The following is a 27,328-nucleotide window of genomic DNA, read 5'->3' on the forward strand; positions in this document are numbered from 1 at the left end:
TCAGGTTTTTGTTTTTAATTTGCTGAGGACTGTTTTATGTCCAATTGTGTGGTTGGTTTTAGAGGAAGACATACATGCAGCCAAAAAGCATATAGAAAATGCTCAACATTACTAATCATTAGAGAAATAGCAAAGACATGGAATCAACCTAAATGTACATCAACAGTAGACTGGATAAAGAAAATACGATACATAGGCTGGGCGCAGTGGCTCATGCCTGTAATCCTAGCACTTTGGGAGGCCAAGGTGGGCAGATCACCTGATGTCAAGTGTTCAAGACCAGCCTGGCCAACATGGTGAAATCCTGTCTCTATTAAAAATATAGAAGTTAGCCGGGCATGGTGGTGGGTGCCTGTAATTCCAGCTACTCAGGAGGCTGAGAAAGGAGAATCGCTTGAACCTGGGAGGCAGAGGTTGCAGTGAGCCGAGATCATGCCACTGCACTCCAGCCTGGACAACAGGAGAGACTGTATAAAATATATATATATATATATATATATTACATATACACCATAAATATGATACATATACACCACAGAATAGTATGCAGCCATAAAAAAGAACAAGATCATGTCCTTTGCAGCAACATGGATGGAGCTGGAGACCATTAGCAAACTAACACAGGAACAGAAGACCAAATACTGCATATTCTCACTTATAAGTGGAAGCTAAATAATGAGAACTCATGAACACAAAGAAGGGAATGACAGACACTGGGGCTTTCTTGAGCATAAAGGGTGGAAAGAGGGGGAAGATCAGAAAAAATGCCTATTGGGTACTGTATGTTTAGTATGTGGGTGGCAAAATAATCTGTACATCAAACACCCATGACACAAGTTTACCTGTATAACAAACCTGCACATGTACCCCTGAACATAAAATAAAAGCTAGAAGGAAAAAGGCAGGTTATATTGTCTCACTCCCTGGGGTAGTGGCCTCCTCTGCCTCTCCTTCACGCATTTCCTTTACAGCATACAACTTTCCAAATTTGCATGATTCTTGTATTTTCTCTCTGTAATGCCACCTATTCCTCTCATTTCCCTCTACAGAGCCTTCACATCATGTATCTTCTCATTAATGCTTTTCTGATCTGTATTCTCACCCAAATTTCTTCACTACTTCCTCTTGGCAGAGTAATCTGAGTAAGAATAAAATAGATGTAATCTAGTAGTCTTTCTTATGCTGATGAGGGTTGTATGATTGAAGCACATTTTATCATTCTAACATAATAGGAGGAAGAGTCATCATCTGCTGACACAACACAAAGTCTGTCAGCAAGGGATTGAGAAGAGTGAACAGTCTGTTCTGTTATAATTAAAGCATACTGTAGAGCATTTCATACTATAGTTTAATGTTGCAAATGCAGCATAAATTCTGTGAGCACGTAAGAGAAGCATATTTTTATCTAAAGTACATTAATGCTATTTCCCAAGTAATTGTCAAGGGTTATAAAACTCCAAAATTATCAGACAGATTGACTGCAGCATATTAGTCATTAAGAAATTTCTTCATTATAAGTGAAATTCATTATTAGATCCCACAATAATTGATCTATGACATTCTATAATTAAGCAGCACATGGGATGATGATAATACAGAGTCAGTATATTAGATGTAAATTGTCATGCACAGTACAATTCCCCACCATAACAACTTAAAATTTCAACAACTTGAAAACAAACTGCAAGTAGGTTGAAAACTACAGTGATCCTTAATGATGTTCAGTTCTTAATAAAGTTTGAGAAAAGAGAATGAAATGAAACATCTTCCATTGCTCTTACCTGGTACAGAATAGTTACTAAATAATTATTTTTCACATAATGTCTTGAACCTCATGTTAGCTAGCCTTACCATCATTTCATTCTCCCTGGAATAGTATTATGAGCCTTCTCTCTTTCTGGAGCTGAAACTAACTCTTCAAGAACAGATTACCTAATTTTTTCCTAGTTAACTCCTTTTTTGGACATTGAGCAATCATAGGTAAACTGTCTTTTCAGTTCTGCCTGTAATTATACAGCTTTAGGCAAGTTTTCTGGTTTTCATATAGTAAACAAGAAGGTTCAACTGGAAGGTCATAACTCTAAAGCTTTAGTGTGCTACACCTTACATTATTTTGATACATATCAGGAGGTACCATGCACATCTACCTTTCTTAGTCCTCTCTATCTCTTCCTTTTTCCTCTTACCCTTCACTCTCATGCCCTTTCGTCCCATTTTCCCCTACTCCCAAAATGGATAAAGCTAAATTTTTAACATATACCAATACAGACCCTCGGGGGCCCTGAGTTCTTCTGGGCATGAGCTCTAAGAAAGAGACCAGAATTCCTGCTCTTATTCCTAAGATAACTTTTATAAAATCAAGAATTTGCCCGGGAGTGATGATCACGTTAATGGGATAATGGTGGGAGGGGTATGGGTTGTAAAGGGGAAGATGGAAGGTGATAAATGCGAACTTGGGAGACAATTTGACTGAACTATAGTGCAGATCCTTGGAAAGCAGGAGAGCACTGGTTACCTCTGGCAGGTTGCCCAAGCGTCAGTGAAAACTAGGAGACAAAGCAAAGTTATTTTATAGAAATTCAATTTAATGAACTTCATGACTTTGCTTAGAGCCAGCTGTAATCACATCCATTCATGTCTGTTCAAAGTTAAGCACATTCCAAGACTGTTATCAAAAAGGTTAGAGATAGCAAGTGTTGGAGAGGACGTGGAGGAACAGGAACCCTTGCATGCTGATGGTGGAAATGTTCAACTGGTACAGCCATTATGGAAAATAGCATGGAGCTTCCTCAAAAAATGTAAAAATAGAGCTACCACATGATCCAGCAATTCCATTTCTGGGTGTATATCCAAAGTAAATGAAACCAGTATGTCAAAGGGAGATCTTCACTCCCATGTTCACTGAAGCATTATTCACATTAGCCAAGATATGGAATCAACCTAAGTGTCCATCAGCAGATGGATGGATAAAGAAAACATGATATATATACACAATGGAATACTATTCAACCTCAAAAAAGAAGCAAATTCTGTCGTTTGGGACAACACAAGTGACCCTGGAAGACGCTATGCTGAGTAAAATAGGCCAAGCACAGAAAGGCAAATTCTGCATGATCTCACTTATATGTAGAATCTAAAAAGCTGAGCTCATAGAAACAAAGAGTAGAATAGTGGCTACTGAGGCTGAGGTTGAGGATTTGGGGGAGATGTTGGCTTAAGGAAACGAAATTTAAGTTAGACAGGAGGAATAAGTTCAGAAGACTATCGTACAGCATGGCAATTATACAGTTGACCGCTGAACAACATGGGAGTTGGGGCACCAACCCCACTTGCAGTCAGAAATCCATGTATAACTTTTGACTCTTCAAAAACGTAACTACTAATATCTCACTGTTGACCAGAAGCCTTGCCCATGACAAACAGTTGATTAACACATATTTTGTATGTTACATGTGTGATATACTATATTCTAAAATAAAGTAAGCTAGAGAAAAGAAAATGTTATTAAGAATATTATAAGGAAGAAATGGAAGTGGATCATCATAACGGTCTTCATCTTCCTTATCTTCATGTTGAGAAGGCTGAGGAGGAAGAGGAGGGGTTGGTCTTGCTGTCTCAGGGGTGACACAGGAAGAAGAAAATAGTCATGTAAGTGGACCCACGCAGTTCAAACCTCTGTTGTTCAAGGGTGAACTGTAGTAATAACAATGTATTGTATACTTGGAAATTGCTGAGAGAGAACATCATAAATAATCCTACCACAAAAAATGATAAATTGTGAGGTGATGAATATATTAATTAGTTTGATTTAATTATTTCACAGCATATACATGTATCAAAATATCATGTTGCACACCATAAATGTATACAATTTTTATTTGTAAAGTTAAAAAAGTAAAAATAAATTTTAAAAAAGAAGTTAAATACATTCAGCAAGTAATGATATTCTGTAAGATAGGGCTAAGTTATTTCTTCTCATTTAAAAGGAGGATTCTCTGCAAAAAGCAAATGATAAATACACGCAGTCCTTAAATACACATAATTATCAAAAATATACAATAAATTAAGAAATGTTTATTTGCTCTGTTGAACTCCCCAAAATATCAATATTTAATAAATCAAAGCTAAATTTATTAGAACTTTCTGCCAAGAAAGAATACATCCTTGACAGTCTTGGCAGCACCTCATAAGGGGAATCAGAAATGGAATACTTATAGGGCTCTGAGGTCTGAGCCCAAGTGTTTTAAAACAGGCCTTTCAAGGAATATATATATGTTCTCTGCCTTGAAAGACCTGTTTTATATATAGGGAAATATATATGTATTTCTATAATGTATCAATACAAAGTTAATTATATGTATAATTTACAAAAATTGTTTATGTATTTAATGATACATAAAAATGTTTATATGTAAATATATATGTTTATATAGTAGTTTAAGTTGGCAGTCACAGCAACTTGAATCGGTAAACTGTGGTTAAAAAGCAAGGGTTTGCCCAGATAAGCAATGTATTGTCTCCAATAAATTGGTCTGTGAATTTTGGAATTCAATGTATTGTCTCCAATTAATTGGTCTTGGGATTTCCAGAAGCACAGAGTAAAATTACTTATTGGTGTGCAACCTTATATTTTCTGAATAGGTGTTTTCAGGAACAAAAAAACAAAGTCATGTTGACATGGGTAGTTTTCTTAGTCCATTTTTTTCTTGCTATAACAGAATGCCACAGACTCGGTAAATTATAAAGAAGAGATATTTATTTCTTACAGTTCTGGAGGCTGGGAAGGCCAGGGTTCAGGGGTTGCATCTTGTGAGGGCCTTCATGCTGATGGCAACTCTCTGCAGAGTCCCAAGGTGGCACAGGCCACCATACGGTGAGGAAGTAAGAGTGTGCCAGCTCAGATCTCTCTTCCTCTTCTTATAAAGCCACCAGCCCCATCATGGAGGCTTCATCCTTCATCCTGATGGCCTTATCTAATTCTAATTACCTCCCATTGGTTCTACTTCTTAATACTGTTACAATGAGGATTAAGTTTACAACACATAAATTTGGAAGGAACATACTCAAACCATAGCAGTGGCCTATAGTCTTTTATAAGAATCGACATACTTGTAAGGTATTTGCCCTTTTTAGAATTAATGAGTATACAAGGTGAAGAGAAGACATGGAGAATCTAAGAATGGCTGAATTGTTCCACGTAACAGCAAGCATGGAGATACTCAAATAAGAAATAAGGGAACTGGAGAAAGTAGGAAGAGCTTGGCAAACTGAGTACTGGGGAGAGAAGAGAACTAATTTGGTGGTATAAAGGAGAATGTATAAAAGAGACAATAAGACAGGAAAGAGAATGGACATGAGAGCATCTGTGAAGATTGGAACTGTGGGGAGAGGGAGAGTTATCTAAATATGAGTACTAGGAAGTTTTTGTGGGCGTATGTGCATCGTGCAATATTAATTCCCTGCTCCTAAATCCTCAAGAACTGTTTGGTAAAGACTTACATGAAAGTCCAGTTTGTGCTTCTTTTAGATGCGTAACCATTCAGAGATTGGCTTCCAGGGGAACTGGGACATTTAGGTTGTTCTTTAAAAACAGGAAAGGTTGCCTGTACATTCCAAGTCATCCTTCAATAAATAACATGTCAACTGGCAGATTCTAAGATTACCCTGAGATGAAATTTGATGTCTAAAGTTAGAAACTTTGATCATAGTTATCAGTATAACCAGTCAAGAAGAAAAGAGACCTCAAATAGTAGGGGAAATAAAATGGGCAAAATAAAGTTATTATATCCAGGCAGTGAAAACATTAGAGAAAAACCAAAATAACAGGTCAAAATCAGAAAGGAAGAATTATATGTTTGAAAGAGTAGCCAAAGATTAAAATAGAATCAACATTGTAAATGTCAAGTGGAAGCTATTTCCACAGCAAAAAGATATTGGGAGAAATACGAAAGGTGAAAGAAAAAGGAAAAGAGAATAATGATAATAGTTTTGTGTCTTGAAAGCCTATTTATAGATGCCATAGTAAGTGGCTTACTTGGCATTTTATTTTACTGATAATTAAAAGCAACCATTTGCAGTAAATATGTTATTTTTCAGATGAAAAAAAACCCAGAGTCACTTGCCTAATGACATATAACTTGTCAGTAACAGAGTTAGAGTTTGAACACAGGTATATCTCATTCTTTTTATTTACTTTTTATTTTTTTTGAGATGGAGTCTCACTCTGTCACCAGGCTGGAGTGCAGTGGTGTGATCTCGGCCCACTGCAACCTCCACCTCCTGGGTTCAAGCAATTCCTGTGCCTCAGCCTCCCGAGTAGCTGGGATTACAGGCACACACCACCATACGCAGCTATTTTTTGTATTTTAAGTAGAGACGGGGTTTCACCATGTTGGCCAGGCTGATCTCGAACTCCTGACTTCGTGATCCGTCTGCCTCAGCCTCCCAATGTGCTGGGATTACAGGCGTGAGCCACCATGCCTGGCCAGGTATATGTCATTCTAAAGCTTATATTCTTCATTATTTGTGGTCTACACTGCTGGTTATTATAGACCACAAATCTGGTGTGTTATTATAGAAATACATGCATGAAGTTTACCACCATTAGTTACAGATTCTGATGGGAGAAAAAAATTTCCTTAATGCAGAATGTCAGACACCACTATAGTGACAGAAGGTTAACTAAGGCTCATGTGAACCCACAGTCCTATGCATCAACCAAAACGTAAAAGTAGTCTGAATAAACTCCCATCCCACAACTGCCTGATGTGTGAGAAGAAACCCTTTTATTTATTTATTTATTTAGTTAGTTAGTTAGTTAGTTAGTTTTGGGGGGAGAGGGGCTTAAAAAACAAACTTTATTCCAAATTATCAAAAAAAAAAGTATTAACTCTGAAACATTTAACAGATTTCATTTAAACTCACATGGTCATAAAACTCAAACTATCAAACAAAAATAGCATTGTGTGCTTAACCACTTTCAATAACGAACCTTCGAGACTCCCACACAATTTGGGAGCCATTAGGCAACACATATTTAATATTAAGCAAATACAGCATTCAAAACTAAAAATCCTCAAATTTCAAGAGAATGCCTGTTCAAGTCTTTGATACACATTTGCACATGAGAAAAGAAATATTTTAATTTAAAAGAAACCAAGTCTGAGTGCTTACCCTTTCTTCACATGTAATCTCCTGTCCACCCTTCATTTTATGACTGCATACCCCTCACTCTATTTCATCTACACTGAACCAGTGTTAGTTCAACATGATTGGCTTCACTTGAAGCTCTCTAGATCCCATTTCATATATATCCCATCAACCACCATTATTCCCTTACATGTTTGCACAGCCTTATACTGAGTATTGCATTGTAACTGAGCTTGGGAATTTCAGGTATGCGAAGGTAATTATTCACACAAATGATTCTGTTTTATTGCACAGTTCACAATATAGCCGGTGATTATACAGCCAACCATGTTAAGATGAATATCGACTATTTAGACAAAAACATCCATTTTCTCCCCAACCACTAATGAAACAAGAAAGACACACATATTTGCCACCATATCAAGGTTGTGTTTAGTCTGTGGTGCAGTCCTGAGGGCTCATACCACTCTCAGTGTGTTCAATACAGAATCCATAACATTTCTGGTGGCATCACACACGAAGTATAGGACACAAGACCATAAGTGTCCTGCACTCATGAGCCATTTGTGCCACATACGTAACAGAAAGGCCACTTTTAAAGCTTTTCAGATATTCAATCATGTTTGCCTTTTCAATTTTTTTTTTTTTTTTTTTTTGACATGGAGTCTTGCTCTGTTGCCCAGGCTGGAGTGCAGTGGTGCGATCTCGGCTCACTGCAACCTCCGCCCCCCAGGTTCAAGCGATTTTCCTGCCTCAGCCTCCCGAGTAGCTGGGATCACAGGTGGGTACTACCATACCTGGCTAATTTTTTGTATTTTTAGTAGAGATGGGGTTTCGCCATGTTGACCAGGCTGGTCTCAAACTCCTGAGCTCAAGTGATCCGCCAGCCTCGGCCTCCCAAAGTGCTGGGATTACAGGCATGAGCCACCGTGCCCAGCATGCCTTTTCAAAGTTATTACCACACTAGTTCACACTGAAGGTAAAAGCAATAGTTAGCATCTCTTATTAACAACACATTTTGACTTCAAGTTCAGACAAAGCTGTTGGTTACAAGTTCTGCTAATTTTTTTGTCAAATTTAAGAAGTCTACAGGACAAGACAAAACCATCCCTGGTAATGTATTTGCAGTTTGGTCTTCAAAAGCTGTAAAGAGTGACAAAGAAATTTTTTTTAAAATGCTGAGTTAAAACCATTAAAAATATTTATTAGTAATTGTTTTAAATGCCACTTATTTGAGACAGCAGAAACCAAAGCATTTTACTTAGAATTCTCACTTAGCTTATATTTCACAAAAGTGCTTTAGAACTCAGATTTCTACCACCTGTATGGAGTGTAAAGACAAAAGGAAGCCTAACAAAACCAAAGGCCCAATGGTGTCTATTTCCAGGGCCAAGGTATAACCCCAGGCTAACCCACCTGCCCTGGGCTGAGTAGCTAGAAGTGCCTGTGAGTGCTCAAAGTCACACACATGAATGAGGGTGTCAGGCACCAAGGTGTCTTTATTTATTCATTTCTCAAACTCAATTCCCTTCAAATCCTGACTCTATTTAATAGGCCAAAGGATGCTACTCATATTTATTTGGTGACAAATTATTTTTTAAAATCCTTACATCTGCACCTTGAAAATAAACTGCAATATCCAGCACAACATTGTCAGACAGAGCTGCTGTATGGCTATTTAGCTTTATCAATGTCTGGCTAATGCTTAATACACTTCATCCTTTACAGCTGGAAAAAGGATGTTCACTATATTTAACCAGCCACAGTGCATTCAGAGGTAAACAGCTTTTATGGACTATTTGCCCAGGAACTTTCAGTAAACTACGAAGTTGAGGCCTTTATTTTGGTCAGTATGTGCACATATTCACATGCAATTACCCAGAAAGAAGAAAAACTGGTTAACAAGAAACCTACCGTCATGTCAGATGCTGGAAATAATCTTTAGCTACATAATATTTACAGAAAGGGTTTTAAGATTCATAATCCACTTTTTCAATCTGTCTCTTATATTTCATTAGTCAATTGGAAGCGGCATGAGTTTCGTCTGGAAAAAATATTTTCACATTTTCTAATTCCTTTGACAAAGAAGTTTTCGTCTGTTAAGGGATGAGGATGCTATTTGGCTATTACCTACTTTTAGAATTCAAACTAACCCTTCAAATGTCTTCATTTAGATCATACGCTCTCAAACTATCTTACTGTTTTACTGACACGGTGGTAAACTGGGTTCCCAAAAATGTCAAAACCCTAATGGAGTCTCTATTTCCAGGAGTAAAATAAAAGACAGCGAACACTGTGGGCTGAAACCCATCCTGAGTCTTTTCCCCTCCACTCTGTAACATTTAGAAACTAGGGGGAAAAGTGGGATTGCATTAGTAGACCGCCAAAACAAAATGTTATGAAAGTGTTTATTTTTTAAAAGGAGAGTTTTAAGAGAACAGGATGCTTGAATATGACCAACTCCTACTGCACAGCAAAAATAACCACAGACCTTTGCTGAGATGGCATCAATAATTCAAAGAAACTAAGCTAAACAGAATTTGATCTATACACAATATGCAAACTTCTTAACAGCATGGAACACCTATAACAACATTTAAGTCCCTTCATCTTTCGGCAATGAAATAAGTGGAATTAACATAAGAATGTTTTGGAAGGGTTGAAGGTCACAGTCAGAATCAAACAGAAAACTTTCAAACCTAGAAAACAAAATGGGAACTTTCAGAGCTCCTTGGTCTACCATATCTAAATAGAAATAGTATAATGACTATCTGATAGGTGCTTAGTTTCAAAACTAATACAGGCAATTTATCATGAAAAGCCTATACCTATTAAGCTGTTTTTCTTCTCTGTTCTGCCCCTTTTTCATATGCTTGAGCTTAATGAAAACTATCCTCTGCAGCTGCTCCTGAGGGCAGAGAAGCAAGCAATGGAGTCACAAAGGAAGCCTGAGGAGCCCCTGGCCCCTGAGGACCGTCTTTCCGGCCGGTCACAGCCACTTATGTCTCAAAGCAGGAGTTCAAGACTGGTTTGAGAAAAAGAATCCTATCTTGGGGATTAGGTTCCCTGTCAAAGGCCATCAGATGGACAGCTATTTACCAGGCAATTAGCCTAAAGCTGTTAGGTAATGATAAAAAACAAAACAAACAAATAAAACCCTTATGTTTTCCTATTGGAACATTTTATTCCGTTTTGTTGATGCTTAAGGAAAACAGCTTTGCCCATAACTCACTGTGGCCCGGAGTTATGACACCAACTTGTGTTTGGCCAATTAAGAAAGAGGCCAAACTGCATTCTTCTTAGAAGGTCTATTCAGTTGATAAATGGCACTTAACTGATGGGTTTTTTCATATAACCTTTAACAAGAACTCGTAAGTTGCATTGATTATGCCCCAAGAGATAATGGACCGATGGTAATTCAGATGAGCACCTCTGAAAAGATTTATCAGTTTTCTGTCCCGTTCCAGCCAGATTTTTTGGAAAACCTTGCGGAAAGACTGAAATTCTCCACCAATCTGAGACTGTATGCGAGTTTTTACAACATTAATTGGAAAAATCAAGAATCCCAACATGGCACCCAATAGACCTCCACTGATAAAATCATTGACAAAATGAGCACTGGGAGTCGTTGCGGTAGGCAGATGCTCCTTAATGGGACCTCGAAGGCCGAAAAACAAGACATTGCTGAGTCCATTCCGGAAAAGAATGGGCACCAAGCCTCGATAATACTCTCCAATTCCATAACATTTCAGGGCCTTGAAAGCCTGATAAGTGTTGCTAAATTTGTCATGATGCTTGTGGTCTTGAAGCAATGTCTGAACTCTCTCCAGTGGAGTGAAAATTGCTTCTGTTGTCCCTGCAAGCACTGCCGCCACACCACGGGTTGCAAACTCTGGAGCACTGACATGCTTGTGCAGAAGGCAGGATAAATCCTCATACAGACCAAACATAAGTGAAAGTGTAGTTGTCTTCTGCATCAATGGGGGAAGGATTCCACGATACAAATTTCGAAATCCATCCCTTCTCAACTGAAGTATTGCATCCCGGGTTTGGATGCCATACAGCTGTTGTCGAAAGAGGACCTTCTGAATGGGGTATGTGATTGCGACGTTGTTGAAGGCTGCGCAGCAGCCACACAAGTAATGCTTCATTTCACCATCATTTGTAATATGAGGTGATATATCTTGTTTTGAAGATGTAAGTACTGGTGGCCTCTTTTCATGAGCTTCTGAATCCATCACGTTGCTTAAGATCTTTGTCATGAAGGACTTTTTTTAACTTGTGACATCATCCGAGCCTGGAATTTGGCAGGTTGATAGCTTTGTGATAATGTTCCCAATTTCTTCCATTGTTATTGTTCCGTTAGGTTCTCTCTTCTCGAGTCCATTTTGATAACTGGATTTCCGTTCTCCAGGCGTCCATTCCCCCAACCCATAGCAGCCAGCGTCCCGCAGAGTGGCTGGCAAACCGGGGCCTGCGCAGGCGCAGACCGTGACCGACCCCCCGGGCGGGGGCGGAGCGCGACGCTCGGCGCCGTTGGAATCCGAAAAGAAACCCTTTTAAAGCAAGCATGGCAATTTCTTCTAAATAAGCTGGATAAAATTAAAAACCCATTCATCCAAAGATCCTAAAAAATCAACAAATTCCTAGATATTAAATGGTATAGACGCTACAAGTGTTTCTTAAATCACATAACCTTTTCCACGGACACTGTAAAGATGTGTTCCCAGTGGATTCCCTAAGGGAGTGTGAAACTTTGTAAATAGTGGTTCACACCTGTAATCTCAGCACTTTGGGAGGCCAAAACGGGAGGAACAATCGAGGATAGGAGTTTGAGACCAGCCTGGGCAACATAGCAAGACCCCTGTCACCATCCAAAAAAGAAAAAAGAAAAGAAAGAAAAAAGTAGGTGATAAAGAGAAGTAAGGAGAAGATGAATAATTTTTTTTAAATAAAAGTTCTGTATACTGCATGAAATTTTACTGGGAGGAAAGTGTTTGAGGTTTTAAGAGGCATAAATTAAATAACCTTGAAACCCATTTTGCTCTAGGACTATCCATGTGTTTTCTAGAGTGACCAACGTGTATATTCCATGTATGTGTATAAGAGATGAAAGGAAAGAAAAATAAGTTCCCTCCCAGGACAGTGGAAGGCTTCAGCCAACAAAGTAGGCCACAGCATCAGACTATATTGCCTGCTGATGTGTACTGCCTAGTTTTGAATGGAATCAAATGACAGTTTCCCTGACCATCATCCTAAAGCATGCCTATGGTGGATCGCTCTAGAATGAACCATAAACACCGAGTTCTCTTTAAGCTTTAGTGAAACGAAATAGTAAAAGCTTTTCATGGAAGGAGAAAGGAGTCTTCAACATTTATACTGATTGATTTTGGCAGCAATGACTTTCATTGGAAAAGTAATTGCTGGGTATGCAAAAATTAGCACTGTTGGGGCTAAAGAGATCTTTGTTTTCTTTTTTTTTGCTTTTTTGCCTAATGTTGATAGTGTTTTCTCGGTTTTGCCATAGCCCTTCTGTCAAGATGCTGGCAATCAGAATATCATGAAAAACAGAGTGCCCTTTCTCGCATTTATTGAAGAAAGATTCTCATGATCCTATGGTAAGATAATAATTGCTTTTTCTCAATCCATCCTCCACACTGCAGCCAAAGTGATCATCTTAGTAACAAATGTGACCACGTTTTCCCCCACTTAAATCTTTAAATGATTTTACACCTGAAGGACAAAGGTCCCCCATGGTCTGATGTCTTCCTACCCTCGGCACCATCTGCCTTCACATTTCTAAAGGCACCTTCCGTCCCAGCCATATCAAACTACTTGGAGCCTCCAGAATGAAGGATAATGTGCCATCTGACACTCCTTTGTCTTTATTTGGTTATTCCTTCTGCCTGAAACGTCCTTCCTTCTAGTTCCTACTCAGCTTCTGGAAGCCTTCACTAACTCCTCAGTCCAAATGAGGACCCTTTCTCCACATCACACTCTATATACACTGTGAGTGTGGCACGTGTCACACTGTACAATGTCCATGATTCACAATGCTGAGGGCTTCTCCAAGACACAGTTCACTTCTCATTCAACTTTATTCCACTTTGTGTCCCCAGTGCCCGGGCATCTGGTTAGGTCTCCAACCGCTAAAGAGTGTAAAGAGTGTTGATGACTCCTGTATTACTCATGGTTCTTGGTTATGAGAGCCGAAAGTACCATTCCAACTGATGCAAGCAAATCTAGGGGGCAAGGAAAGGAGCAGGAAGGAGGAAGAGGAGAAGAGAAGGAGGTAAGAAATCAAGAAAGGAGAAAAAAAGGTGGCATCTGGACAACATTTAAAGCAATTTTCCAGCTTCTCTCATTTGCACCAGTAGGAGGGGGCCATGTGGCCGCAGAGGGGAATGTTTCCTAATATGCTTCTGGATCCTGGTGGTTCTGGGGAGTACTTACCTCCTTCTGCCCCAGCACCCAACAAGTGCCAGATGAGGCAAGTGAATTCCTTTGAAAAAGAGGAAAGAAAGGTGGGAAGTGTGGTTGTGAGAAAATAACAATAAAAAGTGAAGCGGGGGGAGAAATGTATTAGCTCTTGTAATGAAAAAGTTGAGAAATCCAGAAGTAGCAATCACTTCAGGCGTTGCTGGATCCTAGAGGTCAACCACCATCACAAGTACTTAACATCTCTCTCCACGTATATATTTCCCAGCTATACATTCCTCAGTTTTCATTCATTTTCAGTCAGCTCTTTCTATAGAGTGACATCCTACCCGAAGCTTATTCTGCTAATTTAGCAACTGAAGGATGAAGTGCTTCACTTTCCCAACAGTTCCTGCAAAACAACCCTAGGATCGAGCCGTAATGCAGTTACTTGGTCTGAACCAATCACTGGGATCAGAGGGGTGGAAAATGATGCTAATCAAACCTGAGTCACTTGCCTCATCCTGCACTTGTCAGGTAAAGGGGGCAGAAGGAGGTAAGCCTCCCATCTCGCCTACCACCCAAACCACCAGGACCTAGAAGGGTATTAGGAAGTGTTCCCCCTCTGAAGCCACACATCCCACTGCCATTGGTGCAGATGAGAGGAGCTGGAAAATTGCTTTGGAAGTTGAGCCATTGCCACCTTTTTTTTTGTCCAAGCTTGCAGTTTCTTGGGCAATATAACTACACAGTTTGAAATCATGCAAATCGGGGGTGGGTGGGGGGGGGGGCGTGGTGGCTCACCCCTATAATCCTAGCACTTTAGGAGGCTGGGGTGGGGGATCATCTGAGGTCAGGTGTTCGAGACCAGCCTGCCCAACATGGTGAAACCAAAAGTAGACAGGTGTGATGGTACACACCTGTAATCCCAGCAACTTGGGAGGCTGAAGCAAGAGATTCGCTTGAACCCAGGAGGTGGAGGTTGCAGTGAGCTGAGATCACGCCATTGCACTCCATTGCAACAAGAGTGAAACTCCATCTCAAAAAAAAAAAAGAAAAAAAAATCAGGCAACTCTGTTGACCGATGGCCCAGGTCAAATATGTTTGGTCACAGTCCTAGATTCCAGACCCTTTATTGTGGCCCTAATGCTAGCGTAGGCCCTAATGCTCTGCCATCCCACCTACTCCTCAACCTAATATTGTCCATGCTGGCTGCCCCAGGACAGAACCAGCACCCTCAAAGCACAGATAACTTGGCCCTTGCCCGTTGGTTATGTCCGATGGATGACTCTTTACAGTGAGACCATTGTCACGTTTCTCAGGCTGCTAAATATCTGAAAGATGTTTGGAAGAAGCCTAGAAGAACAGGAATGAAGCTTCTCTCTGATTCCTATCTTATCTTCTGATATGTTTTCCACACCCTAGGCTTTGTGAGAAGTAGTATTAATTGATGACAGAGAATCTCACTTTTCAATTCAGCGAAGCTCAGAGACATCTATCTAACTTTCTTTTCTTTTATTTATTTAACTTTTTTGAGATGGAGTTTCACTCTGTTGCCCAGGTTGGAGTGCAGTGGCACCATCTTGGCTCACTGCAACCTCCACCTCCCAGATTCAAGCGATTCTCCTGCCTCAGCCTCCCAAGTAGCTGGGACTACAGGCGCATGCCACAACACCTGGCTAATTTTTGTATTTTTAGTAGAGACGGGGTTTCACCATGTTGGTCAGGTTGACCTGGCCTCAGGTAATCCCCCCAGCCTCAGCCTCCCAAAGTGCTGGGATTACAGGTTTGAGCCACCACGCCCAGACAGAGACATCTAACTTTCTAAGTTGATAACTATAGGAAGAAAGGGCCTCCCGTAGCAAAGCTGTCTTTTCTTCCCTTGCTGCTTTCAGATGGTTCATTTCTAACAAAACTTGTCTTTCTGGTAGGACCTAACTGAAGGCTACAAAATAAATTCATCTTATTCCATCAGCCTGATGCTTTTCTATCATCTCTCTTTAACTTTCAACCTCAGTAGCCCCATGGTCAGAGCACCAAGATAAAATAGGATACAGTTTAACCACTGCCTTGCTGCTACTGCACAACAGAAATTGCCAGCTTCCTGCTCAAAATTGAGAGGTCTTCACTGCCCCACCCCACCGTGAGTGAGCTGATTCTCTATTTCACAATCTGCAACATGTACTCTCTCACCTCCACATACGAATTTAGAAAGTGTTCAGAGCCTTGTATTAGTTTTTTTAGGCTGTCATAACAAAGTACCATAGACTGGGTGGCTTAAACAAAAGAGATTGATTTCCTCACAGTTCTGGAGGCTGGAAGTCCAAGATCAAGGTGATGGCAGGGTGGGTTTCTCCCAGGGCCTCACTCCTTTGCTTACAGATGGCCACCTAATTGCTTCATCCTCATATGGCCAACTCCCAGTCTGTGTGCGTCAGTGTCCTAATTTCCTTTTATAAGGACACCAGTTATAGTGGATTAGGGCCTACCCTGATGAACTCGTTTTATCTCTTTAAGGATCCTATAGAAATACAGTCACATTTTGAGCTATTGTAGTAGGTACTGTTAAGACTTCAACATATGAATTAAGGAGACACAGTTCAGCTCCTAAGAAGTCTTTCCGTGACAAAAATGCCACTCAAACTGGCTTGAGCAAAAAGAAGGAATGTGTTGTCTCTCATAACTGAAAAGTCAGTAGCGATTGGTCTAGGCTGGATGCAGGGTCACATAACGTCAGCATGAGCCATTTGTCTCTTTTTATTATATTTTTGTGGACTGGCTCTTTCTGTGGTACAGTGATGGTTGGAAACAGCTCCATGTGTACAAACTGTTCGTTTGGCAATGTCATTTGATATAGATTCACTTTACATATAGTTCCAGAAAAGTCTTGGGGTGGAAACTTGTTGACCTAACTGGAGTCACATGTCCAACAATGAACCAGTCCTTATGGCCAGAGGAATGAAATATATCATTCCTCATATATCATTGCCCATACCTGAATATCAAGCCCACATCTAAAGAAAGAGCATCAGCCCATCCAAACTAGGTGAGCTCAGACAAAAGGCAGTAATGTAGAGAGGTTAGCATCAAACAGTCTGGAATTTGACCCCTGGGTTCAAATCCACACTGGCCAGCTATGTGACCCTGGGCAAGTTACTTAACCTCAATTTTGTAAAGCAGGACTAATAAGGAAATCCAACACCTATAATAACACACCTCTGTATTTCTTACTGTGCAAGATAACAATGTACTTTCACTTTTTTTTTTTTTTTTTTTTTTTGAGACAGAGTCTTGCTGTGTTGCCTAGGCTGGAGTACAGTGGCATGATCTCGGCTCACTGCAACCTCTCCCTCCCGGGTTCATGCCATTCTCCTGCCTCAGCCTCCAGAGTAGCTGAAACCACAGGCACCCGCCACCACGTCCAGCTAGTTTTTTTTTTTTTTTTTTTTTTTTTTGTATTTTTAGTAGAGATGGGGTTTCACCGTGTTAGCCAGGATGATCTCGATCTTCTGACCTTGTGATCCGCCCACCGTGGCCTCACAAAGTGCTGGGATTACAGGCTTGAGCCACCGTGCGCCACCTACTTTCACTTTTTCTTGACCACAAGTCAGAAGTCATTTTAACCCAAAAAGGCCTTAATCGGAAAAAAAAAAAAAAAAAAAAAAAGGCAACAACTTTGGAGCCTTCTTGATGTTCCTGACAGGAGAAGAAAAAGCAAGGAAGAGAAGGAAACAATATATCAATTAGAATGTTTTTGACAGCAAGTAATAGAACACATGCTAAAGTGGTATAACAATAAAAATATTGGTGTCTCACTCACCAAGAAGTCAAGAGGAGGGCTACCCTGGAGGTCACACAACCCCAGCAATGTCAGAGCTCTGACTCCGTATCTCTGCCATTTCTTTGACCTTCCCCACGAAACATGACAGCTGCGGAAAATCAAGTACAATGTCCTCTGATGACACTGTTCAAACTTGAAAGGAAAATAGATTTCTTTTTGTAACATGTTCTTCTTTTAGATGAGAGGAAGACATTTCTTTGGAGCCCCTAAAAGACCTCCTCTTACATCTTCTCTGTTGCATGCCCACCCCTAGATCAATCACTGGCAAGGAGAATAGAATTACCACATCAGCTGAGACCAGCCAGGGCATATGGCACTGCAAACAAAACTGGTGTCCTGATAAGAGGAAACGGGAGTGGCAGATGGGGAGGTAACCAATGGTGTCTGCTAATGACACAGAATAAGAAAAGAAAGGAATGGAGAAAGAAATCAAAAGAACCAAGAAAAACAGTGATATACAAAGGAGGGAGGTGGATGAGACCACATGTGCTGTGGAGGAAGCATAGCATCCTCTCCCTCAGACACTCTTCGTTATCATCTGTCATCCATCAGTTCCTCAGTAGCATTGGGGGCATTTATGATTCACACCAAAGGCAGCACAGCACAGTAATACAGATGAAGGCCTGGACTAGCATATTAGCAGTCTATTGCTATGCTGGGGCTCAGAAAATAGTACCCCAGAATAAAGACCTTGGATGCAGCCTTGGAAGCAAAAGTTTTTCTTTGTTCTTCTCTTGCCCTCCTGTCTCTCAGTCCCATCCTCTCCCAAGGCTAGCCGTAGAAACTAGAATTCCTCTTCCCCAAGGCGGGTCATGGAAACCAGAGCCCCTTTTGGTCAAAGTCAGTCATAAGGCCTAAAAACATCACTCTAACTTTGCCTCCATCTTTCCATGTAAAAACTGATCATAGGGAAATTATCTAACCTAACTTTTTTGACTGTAGGTCCTAAGATCTCCATTCCAGAGAGGGCCCTGCCCCACACCCAGAAGAAAGGAATGCTGTTCAGAGAGGCCAAGAAGAATCTAGATGGACAGGCCTTGTGGGGTTTCCCCACTCAGTCTATTAACCTTAGATCAAACCCTTTTTGTCCAATCATATTCCCATATGGATGTCTATATTTCGTTGAACCTAAGCATAAAAAATGGACAATGTCCCCTGTATCTTTGGGTCTTCATTCTGAAGGCTCATGTGTACACATGTTAAAGAAAGTTGTATGCTTTTTCTCTGACATAGCCAGCAAGTCAGAGGTGGCTTTTGGCAGAAGGCCTTAGTTCTTCCCCATGGGGCCTCTTCAAGAGGCTGCCTAAGTTGTCTTGCAGTCTGCAAGCCGACTTCCTCAGTCTGAGTGATACAAGAGTGAAGGTAGGAGTGACAATGTCTTTTATGACTTTGCCTTGGAAATCATCCATCTACACTTCCACCACATTTCATTTGTTAGAAGCAAGTAAATAAGTCCAGCTCATATTCAAGGAAAGAGGAAAAGCCTACTGAGGAGAGGAATTTTAACATATGTCAACAAATTTGTGGACATATGATAAAACCACCACAAGAAGCTCCCATTTCAAGCTATCATAGGTTGACTTCCTTCAGGTTTGGAAGGACTCAGCTTTAACCGGACTACATCCAGTCTGAGACCCTTGGTGTGGTCCCTTTCTGCAATAGTTATATTCTTTCTGAATTGCTTATTCCTGCCTACCACCTTATCTTTGCTTCAACAGCACAGGGCTGCATTTGATCCTCTTTTGAGGACCCCTTTCTTCCTGAGTAGCTGTTAGTTTATCTATTCATTTATTTATTTGTTCTTTTGCTTTCCCCTTTTTCCTTCCTTCTTCTTTCCTTCCTTTTTTATTTCCTTTCTTCATCAATTATCTGTACACAGATACTGTGAAGAGTGAAAACATACATAAGACATGCTTAAAAGGTATTCTGACTTAGAGATTCTCATTCATAATATAATTACACTCATCAGCCAAGCAAATTCACCAAATATCTGAATCTGGTAAACATAGATTCGGATTTCAAGATATTTGTATTATAGTAAATCTAGGCATTGACAGCATCAAACATATTCTTCCAGAGTGAAAAGTCCTAACAAATTAAGCTCTTTGGCTTGTAATGAATACAGACAAAGACAAGGAAGGGGAAGGGGGAAACTGAGTTTAGGGATTTTGTGGGGTGCTGCTAGGGAGTTAAAGAAATTCTTGGAAATCAGAAGGGGACAAATTTAGGGAAAAAAGCAGAGAAAAATTCTCTGATTAAAAGAATGTTCTAAGACATTGAAGTATTGGCAGAAGAACAGACGAATAGATAAATGGAATGGAAAAGAGAGGCTAGAAATAGACTCAGACAAATACAGTCAACTGATCTTTGATAAAGGAGCAAATGCAATTCAATGGAAAAAGGATGGTCTTTTCAATAAATGATGTTGGAACGTCTGGACATCCACATACACAAAAGAGAAAAATGAATCTAGACCTAGAGCTTATGCCTTTCACAAAACTTACTCAAAATGGAATAGACTATATGATACAAACTATAAAACTAGAAGATCACATAGGAGAAAATCTAGGTGACCTTGGATTTGGCATGAATTCTTAGATACCACACCAAAAGCATAAAAGAAAAAATGGGTAAGTTGTACATCATTAAAATTAGAAACTTCTGTGCAAAACACCACTGTTTAAGGAAAAAAAAAATAAGCCACAGACTGGTAGCAAATCTTTGCAAAACACATAGAAAAGGACTGTTATCAAAAATATACAAAGAACTCTAAAAACTTACCAATAAGGAAACAAGCAAACCAATTTTTAAAAATCTAAACAGACAACTCACCAAAGAAGACATACATATGGCAAATGGGCGTATGAAAGGATTCTCAATATATTAATTATTAAGGAATTTCAAATTAAAACAGCAATGAAATATTACTACCTGACTATTAGAAAGGCCCGAATCGAAAACACTTGACAATACCAAATGCTAGTGAAGATGTGGAGCAATAGGAACACTCATTCATTCCTGGTGGGAATGCAAAAGGGTACAACCACGTGAAAGATCATTTCTTACAAAATTAAGCATACAAATAACCCCATTAAAAAGCAGCAAAAGACCTGAACATACACTTCTCAAAAAAAGACATCCAAGTGGTCAAAAAACATGAAAAAATGCTCAATATCACTAATCATCAGAGAAATGTAAATCAAAACCACAATGAGATACCATCTCCCACCAGTCAGAATGACTATTTTTAAAAAGTCAAATAACAACACATGCTGGCAAGGCTGAAGAAAAGGGAATACATTGTTGGTGGGAATGTAAATTAGTTCAACCAGTGTGGAAAGCAGTTTAGAGATTTCTTAAAGAATTTAAAACAGAACTACTATTCAACTCAGCAATCCCGTTACTGGGTATACATAAAAATACAAAAAATTAGCCAGGTGTGGTGGTGGGCGCCTGTAGTCCCAGCTACTCGGGAGGCTGAGGCAGGAGAATGGTGTGAACCCGGGAGGCAGAGTTTGCAGTGAGCCGAGATGGCGCCACTGCACTCTAGCCTGGGCGACAGAGCGAGACTCCAACTCAAAAAAAAAAAAAAAAAAAGCTTTCTATCAAAAAGACACATGCACTTGTATGTTCATTGCTACACTAGTCACAATAGCAAAGACATGGAATCAACCTAGATGTCTATCAGCAGAGGATTGCATAAAGAAAATGAGGTACATACACACCATGGGATACTATGCAACCATAAAAAAGTATGAAATCATGTCCTTTGCACCAATATGGATGCAGCTGGAGACAATCATCATAAGCAAATTAACACAGGAACAGAAAACCAAATACCACATGTTCTCACTTATAAGCAAGAGCTAAACACTGGGTGCTCATGGATCTAAATATGGTAACAATAGAAACTGGCAACTATGGCCGGGCATGGTGGCTCATGCCTGTAATCCCAGCACTTTGGGAGGCCAAGGCAGGCAGACCACAAGGTCAGGAGTTCGAGACCAGCCTGGCCAATATGGTGAAACCCCGTCTCTACTAAAAATACAAAAATTAGCTTGGTATGGTGGTGCGTGCCTGTAGTCCCAGCTACTCAGGAGGCTGAGGCAGGAGAATTGCTTGAACCTGGGAGGCAGAAGTTGCAGTGAGCCAAGACCGCCCTGCTGCACTCCAGCCTGGGGGACAGAGCGAGACTCTGTCTCAAAAAAAAAAAAAAAAAAAACCTTTTTAATTGATTAATACCCATGCTAAACAAAGTCCCCAGTTCTGGAATATTTTATTTGAAGCACTAATACTTTCATTCAAACCAGATTTTAAGGTCCTCCTTCCTTAGGATTGTCAATATTCATATTTTAAATAAAATCTTCATTTGGCAAATTAAAACCATTGCCTCCTGGAAAATGAGTTAATGGTGTTACAGGGATCCATCCAGGTGCTATGTAAGGGGAAAATCTCTTTATGCTTCAGACCCCAACAGAAGTGACTCTTCCCAACAAAGATGTATTAATAGTTAAAAATAGGGCGGGCTCGGTGGCTCATGCCTGTAATCCCAGCATTTTGGGAGGCCGAGACAGACGGATCACCTGAGGTCAGCAGTTCAAGACCAGCCTGCACAACATGGTGAAACCCTGTCTCTACTAAAAATGCAAAAACTAACTGGGATACAGTGGTGCACACCTGTAATCCCAGCTACTCAGAAGGCTGAGGCAAGAGAATGGCTTGAACCCAGAAGTTGGAGGTTGTGGTGAGCCAAGACTGAACCATTGCACTCCAGACTGGGCAACAGCCAAACGAAACTCCTTCTCAAACACACACACACACACACACACACACACACACACACACGAAGTTCTCAGCACAGGAAGGCATACTGGAGAGAAGCAAAGACTTGCTTGGTAAAACTGAGGAACTTAGATTCAATTCCTAAAGTAAATGTTCATATTTCCAGATGTCAAGACTAAAAACTGTCTGCAAATCCAAATCCATAATCTCTCATCTGAAACCCTTGAAGCAGTTGTGTTTCAGAAATCAGAATTTTCAGGATTTTAGAAAGGACACTGTGAAAACCCAGCTAATGTGGAACACTGCTAGCAGGACGTGTAGCAATGTCTCATATAAAACAAATTAAAACTTCCGCCACCAATTATTAGTAATGTCCCGTATGAAGGGGTAAGGAGCGTGACTAGCCTCTCTCTGACTCAAGCATGGTTGTGCAGGCAAATTAGAGCAGGAGAGGGCAGTTTAGCCACCAAATGAGATTCATTTTCAGAGTTCTTGGACTTTGAAATTGTGGATAATAGACTGTTAGTTGCTATAGTAAAGAGATCTAACACAAGAAAATGATACGTTAATGTAGCGGAGGGTAGGAAACAAGAACGTGGGAAAGAGGAAAATATTAGCAGACTCTGAAAGAGGACAACAGACCACACAGGCAAACTAATCATTTTCTTAACCACAGTGGCTGAAGGTCTTCGTGACATGGAACTGGAAGTTGGTTTCTGAAACAACTGCATTTCTTTCAAACTACTCTGTAACAGGAAGAAAAGCAGCCCTCTGCCACACATTTGAGGACCTGAGAATGATAGATGCCCACCCCAACTCTCTTTCTTTTAGAAACCTTACCTGAAAAACTGTCTAAAAATTCAACACAACACCAAAACTAGAAAGAACAAACTTTTTATTTTAGAGCCTTTGATAGGCTTAGGAATGAGCATTACTAGGGGCTTTGTTCTTTAATGTATTCCAAGGCACCGTCTGAAAAAAGCAAAGGGAACAAAGGCAAGTGCCTCCGTTTTTGACCCTTTACTTAACTGTATTTTTTGGCTGGAGCAAGCATCCTGAGTATTTTGCAGATAGAAAAAGGTATATGAATGTATTATACTGGCATTTGTGTGAGAATCAATGTTTGTCCTGGGGAGCGTACTCTGTGTGTGTGTGTGTGTGTGTGTGTCTAATTGATATATGTACTAGTTACCCATTGGAAGTTCTGAAAGGATGAAGAAACATGTTTGTGTCTGCCGTTGCCGTGGAGACCACAAAGGGGAGTCAACTTGAAGTGGCAAAGGTGAAAATGGACTGTTCTTTGATGCTGAGAGTTGCAAGGGCCCCTTGGTTTGAGCTGCTCAAATTCCAATATCCCAGCTCCACTCCTCACTGGTGCTGCTGAAGACTGAGTAAGTTAGACTTAGGAAACCTCGTGCTGAGGATTACCACATCCCACAAGCTACTCAAGATGGTGATGGGGTTCAGGACATGCTACCTCAAAATATGGCATCTTGGTTGGCATTTGAGGAAACAGCAGAAGCAAGATGGTTACTGTGATCTTCTCCTGCCCTTCCCCTCTAAAGACAGGCCATGAAAGAATTCTCTGGCCTTCCACTGAAGTAGGTCATAATGCCCTCATGTGCCATATACCTGTGTAAAAAGTAAAGTAGAGGTTCCTCTTCAAAGACTTTCCTCCCTAATTAGGAATAAATAGTAACCTCTCTAAGAATCAAAATTTATTCAAAGACCCATGCTAACATTCTTAAATATTTGCTAGCCATAATAAAGAAATCAATGTACTTTATATTCTCAGCTCCCACAATGTAGCCTAAATATTTGCCCTGGCATGCTTATACTGTTCCAAGCAAGCATTAGGTCATAGCCTGTTCCTCTTCCTTATTCAAAAGTGTTTTTACCTTTCTCAGCATTCCACAAGGTACTTCCTCCTTCCTTTGTTCTTCTCTACCTTTGCCTCTTTTAAAAAGTTCTAAGTTGCTAGCTGATCGGGACAAATACAGAATGTGAGGTCCCGTTCCAGCCAGTGGAAACCGGACGCAGCAGTAGGGTGGATGCGTCAGGTTATAAATGACCCTGTCTCCTTTGTTCAGTGTACTCTCTTGGCAAAACTGCTGGTGAGTGTATCCTTTCTGCAGGCAGTAAAAATGGCCTTACTAAATAAATTAAATTTATGTTCAAGTGGTATTTCTTTACGGCATGGGGAACAAGTATTTCAAACACCTGGAAGAAAGGAATGTCACACTGGGGCACACCGAAGAATCTGAACAACCAGGCCTTGCTAAGTTCTCCCTAGTTTATTACCATTACATCATTTCCTTTTGAAAGTTGCACATACCAGGATGAAAGCACTTTCGTCAGACCCAGACAAAATAGAACTGAGAAGGCCTGAAGGAGCGGAGGCTCATGCTACGTGTCTGAGAAAAGAACTGTTTCCAAGGGCTCTCTAAAAACCCTTCATGCATCTTTTGCTTTGATGAGGCTCATCACTAGACATCCTTTAGGACTGCAGTAATTTGGGTAAGACGCACTCGGAAGAACACTTGCTGAGTAATGGCATCGCCACCAACAAACTGACAACAACTCTGGGTTTGACCCTCCAGAACTAATAAACTCTGCTTCTAAGCATCTTGTTTAACTTTCTTTTGCTAATAAAACTTCTGCTTTACCCTTCTCTCACAGAATGCACTGGTGGCTTGCATTTACTTCATGCATTCTAGATTATAATCCTTATTTCTATTCCCGACTATTCTCAACATATTTAGAGAGAATTTTTTTTCTAGTGTCTTTCTTTTTCAGGTTGACACTTTTGTCCCCTAATCTTATTTCTCCACAACTGTCCACCTTTTCATCCAATTTAATATAAAAATACAGAAACTTCCCTGTTTCTTTGGGTCACATTTCTCGAGGGTTCCCAGGTCACATAAAACATATATTAAATAAATTTGTGTGCTTTTCTCCTGTTAATTTATCTTTTATTACAGGTGCCTCAGCCATGAACTTAGCAATGGGTGAGAAATCTTTTCTCCCCTACAATGGCAAAGTGGGAGTTGATGGGGAGGGGTGGCAACCTAGAGCCAAATTATCGGCCTCTATCAGGATTTACAAAAAAAAAAGCGGGGGTAGGCTTCTAAGAAGACTCTCTCAGAGAAAGTTGTGAACTGGAAGACAGGGGAACGAGGCTAGGATTTGAGGAGTTGCACAAGGTGGACCACTTTTGAGAGATTAAATTTTTGTGCTTTTCATTTGGACTACAGGGAAAATTAAATGAAGCTATTACTGATGTGGGAGGAATAGCTTCCTGTAACAGGAGACTGTGGCTTCCTATAACAGGAGACTATCACAGTTACCAGCAGGTATGTGAACAGTGGCCCACTGCAGAGTTGGGAGCAGAATGAATCAAATTTCCTCATTTCCTATTATTCTGGAGCAGTGCTTCTCAAAATGTAACGTGCATATGAATCACCTGAAGATGTTATTGTTGAAATGCAGTAGATCTGGGGTAGGGCCTGAGTTTGCATTTCCAACAAGGCCCCAGATGATGCCAGAGCTGCTGCTCCTCCAAGCACACTTTGAGTACACTCAGACAATGACCACTGAACAAGGGAAGGCAGCCAACTCTGGATACAAGTAGGGGAAGCAGCATGTTGGGTACCTAATATTTATCCATTGTTGTATGGTGAGATAATTATGGTTCTTTGATCTCAAAAAGCCCGTCATTATCTTAAAAAAAGGCTAAATTAATGATGCCTCTAAGATATTACTGTAGATTGTTATTTGGAGCAGGGACTCATTTGACTATTTTCTTTGAGATTTAGTCTCTCAAAGTGGACAAAAATTTCTCTAACTAGTTGCTGGCAGTGTTTACTAATCATTGCATTAACAGAGGCAACAATGGTCAGAAATTATTACTGGGATATTGAAACCACCTTGCAAACATTGTGACACTGAGAGAAGTCTAGCATGGCTGACTCCATCTTGCTTCTAGCCTCATAGGCTGGCTGTCCTCGCTCATTCCTGGGCATAGGCCCATCAGACCATGGGAGGAATTTAGTTTAGTTTAACTTGGAAGCAAAGTACCTCCCTAAAGTTGACCCCCTCCCTGTTCAGGGACTGAAACCACATTTGTAAGACTAATAAAAGATCACAAGATTAAGATGATGGGAGGAGCCCAAATTCTGCTACAATATAGGCATAGTTAAATGCTAACCAACCATTGTTCCCTGGCTTGCTTTTCTAGAATCCCTTACTGCTCAGGAGTCATAAAGCTGGAGGTCACAAGATTTGTAACTTTCCCAAGTGCTCCTATAGATGACATCACTATTGTCAAACCTAAGATTGGTCTTTGAGATATTTTTTAGACTTTTGCATTCTGATGACCAACTGACTCCACCCGGACTCATACGAAGGAACTGACTCAACTGGTGACTCCCACCCAGAAACTGACTCAGCACGCCAAAACCATTTGGGCACTCCTATGATTTCATTCCCAGCCAATCTGGAGCATCCATTCCCTACCCCCCTGCCCACCAAATTATACTTACAAACTGTAGCCTCCAGGCTCTCAGGGAGGCGGATTTGAGAATTAATCTCCTGTTGTTCTGCTTGGCTGGCCCTATGATAATCAAACTTTTTCTCTGCTGCAATACCACTGTCTCAGTGAATTGGCTTTATATGTGAAGTGGGTTAGATGAACCCATCAGGTGATTACGATATTTGTAATTCCTAATAAAAAGTACAAGAAGGTTAGAATTTTCTGGGATGAGCCAAATTAAGAAAAAAGAAAAAAAGAAATTCCAAATTATAGGGATTATCAGACAACATTAGCAGAGATTTTCATCATGTTACTATTATCCTAAAAACATCACCTGGATTGCAGCCTTGTGAAGGCATGAGAAGAGAACCCAGTGAAACTGTGCCTGGACTTCTGGCCTATAGTGACTGTGAGATAATAAAATGGGTGTTTTTCTAAGTCATTAAATTTGTGGTAATTTGTTGCAAAACAATTCTATGAAGCAATAGAAAGCTACTATATTTACTGAACTTTTTTTCCTACCAACTCTAATCTGTTAAGCCTACTGAATGAATTTTTAATTTCGACTGTTGTACTTTTTTATTCTATAATTTTTCTTTAGTTCTTTA

At 40.2% G+C, this 27,328-nt stretch overlaps 1 protein-coding gene and 1 pseudogene across 1 annotated transcript; one reads left to right on the top strand and one right to left on the bottom strand.

The window, feature by feature from the left end:
- The window catches only part of LOC103879650, a 51,720-nt pseudogene extending 24,752 nt beyond the window's left edge, over positions 1-26,968 (top strand).
- Positions 8,333-11,995, bottom strand: SLC25A52 (solute carrier family 25 member 52). The gene has a single exon (XM_003914278.4). The coding sequence runs from the start codon at positions 11,409-11,411 to the stop codon at positions 10,497-10,499; it is 915 nt and encodes a 304-aa protein (XP_003914327.1). The 5' UTR covers positions 11,412-11,995; the 3' UTR covers positions 8,333-10,496.
- Positions 26,969-27,328: the final 360 nt, after the last annotated feature.

Source organism: Papio anubis, chromosome 19, assembly GCF_008728515.1.
Source record: "Papio anubis isolate 15944 chromosome 19, Panubis1.0, whole genome shotgun sequence".
Taxonomy (NCBI): Eukaryota; Metazoa; Chordata; class Mammalia; order Primates; family Cercopithecidae; genus Papio; species Papio anubis.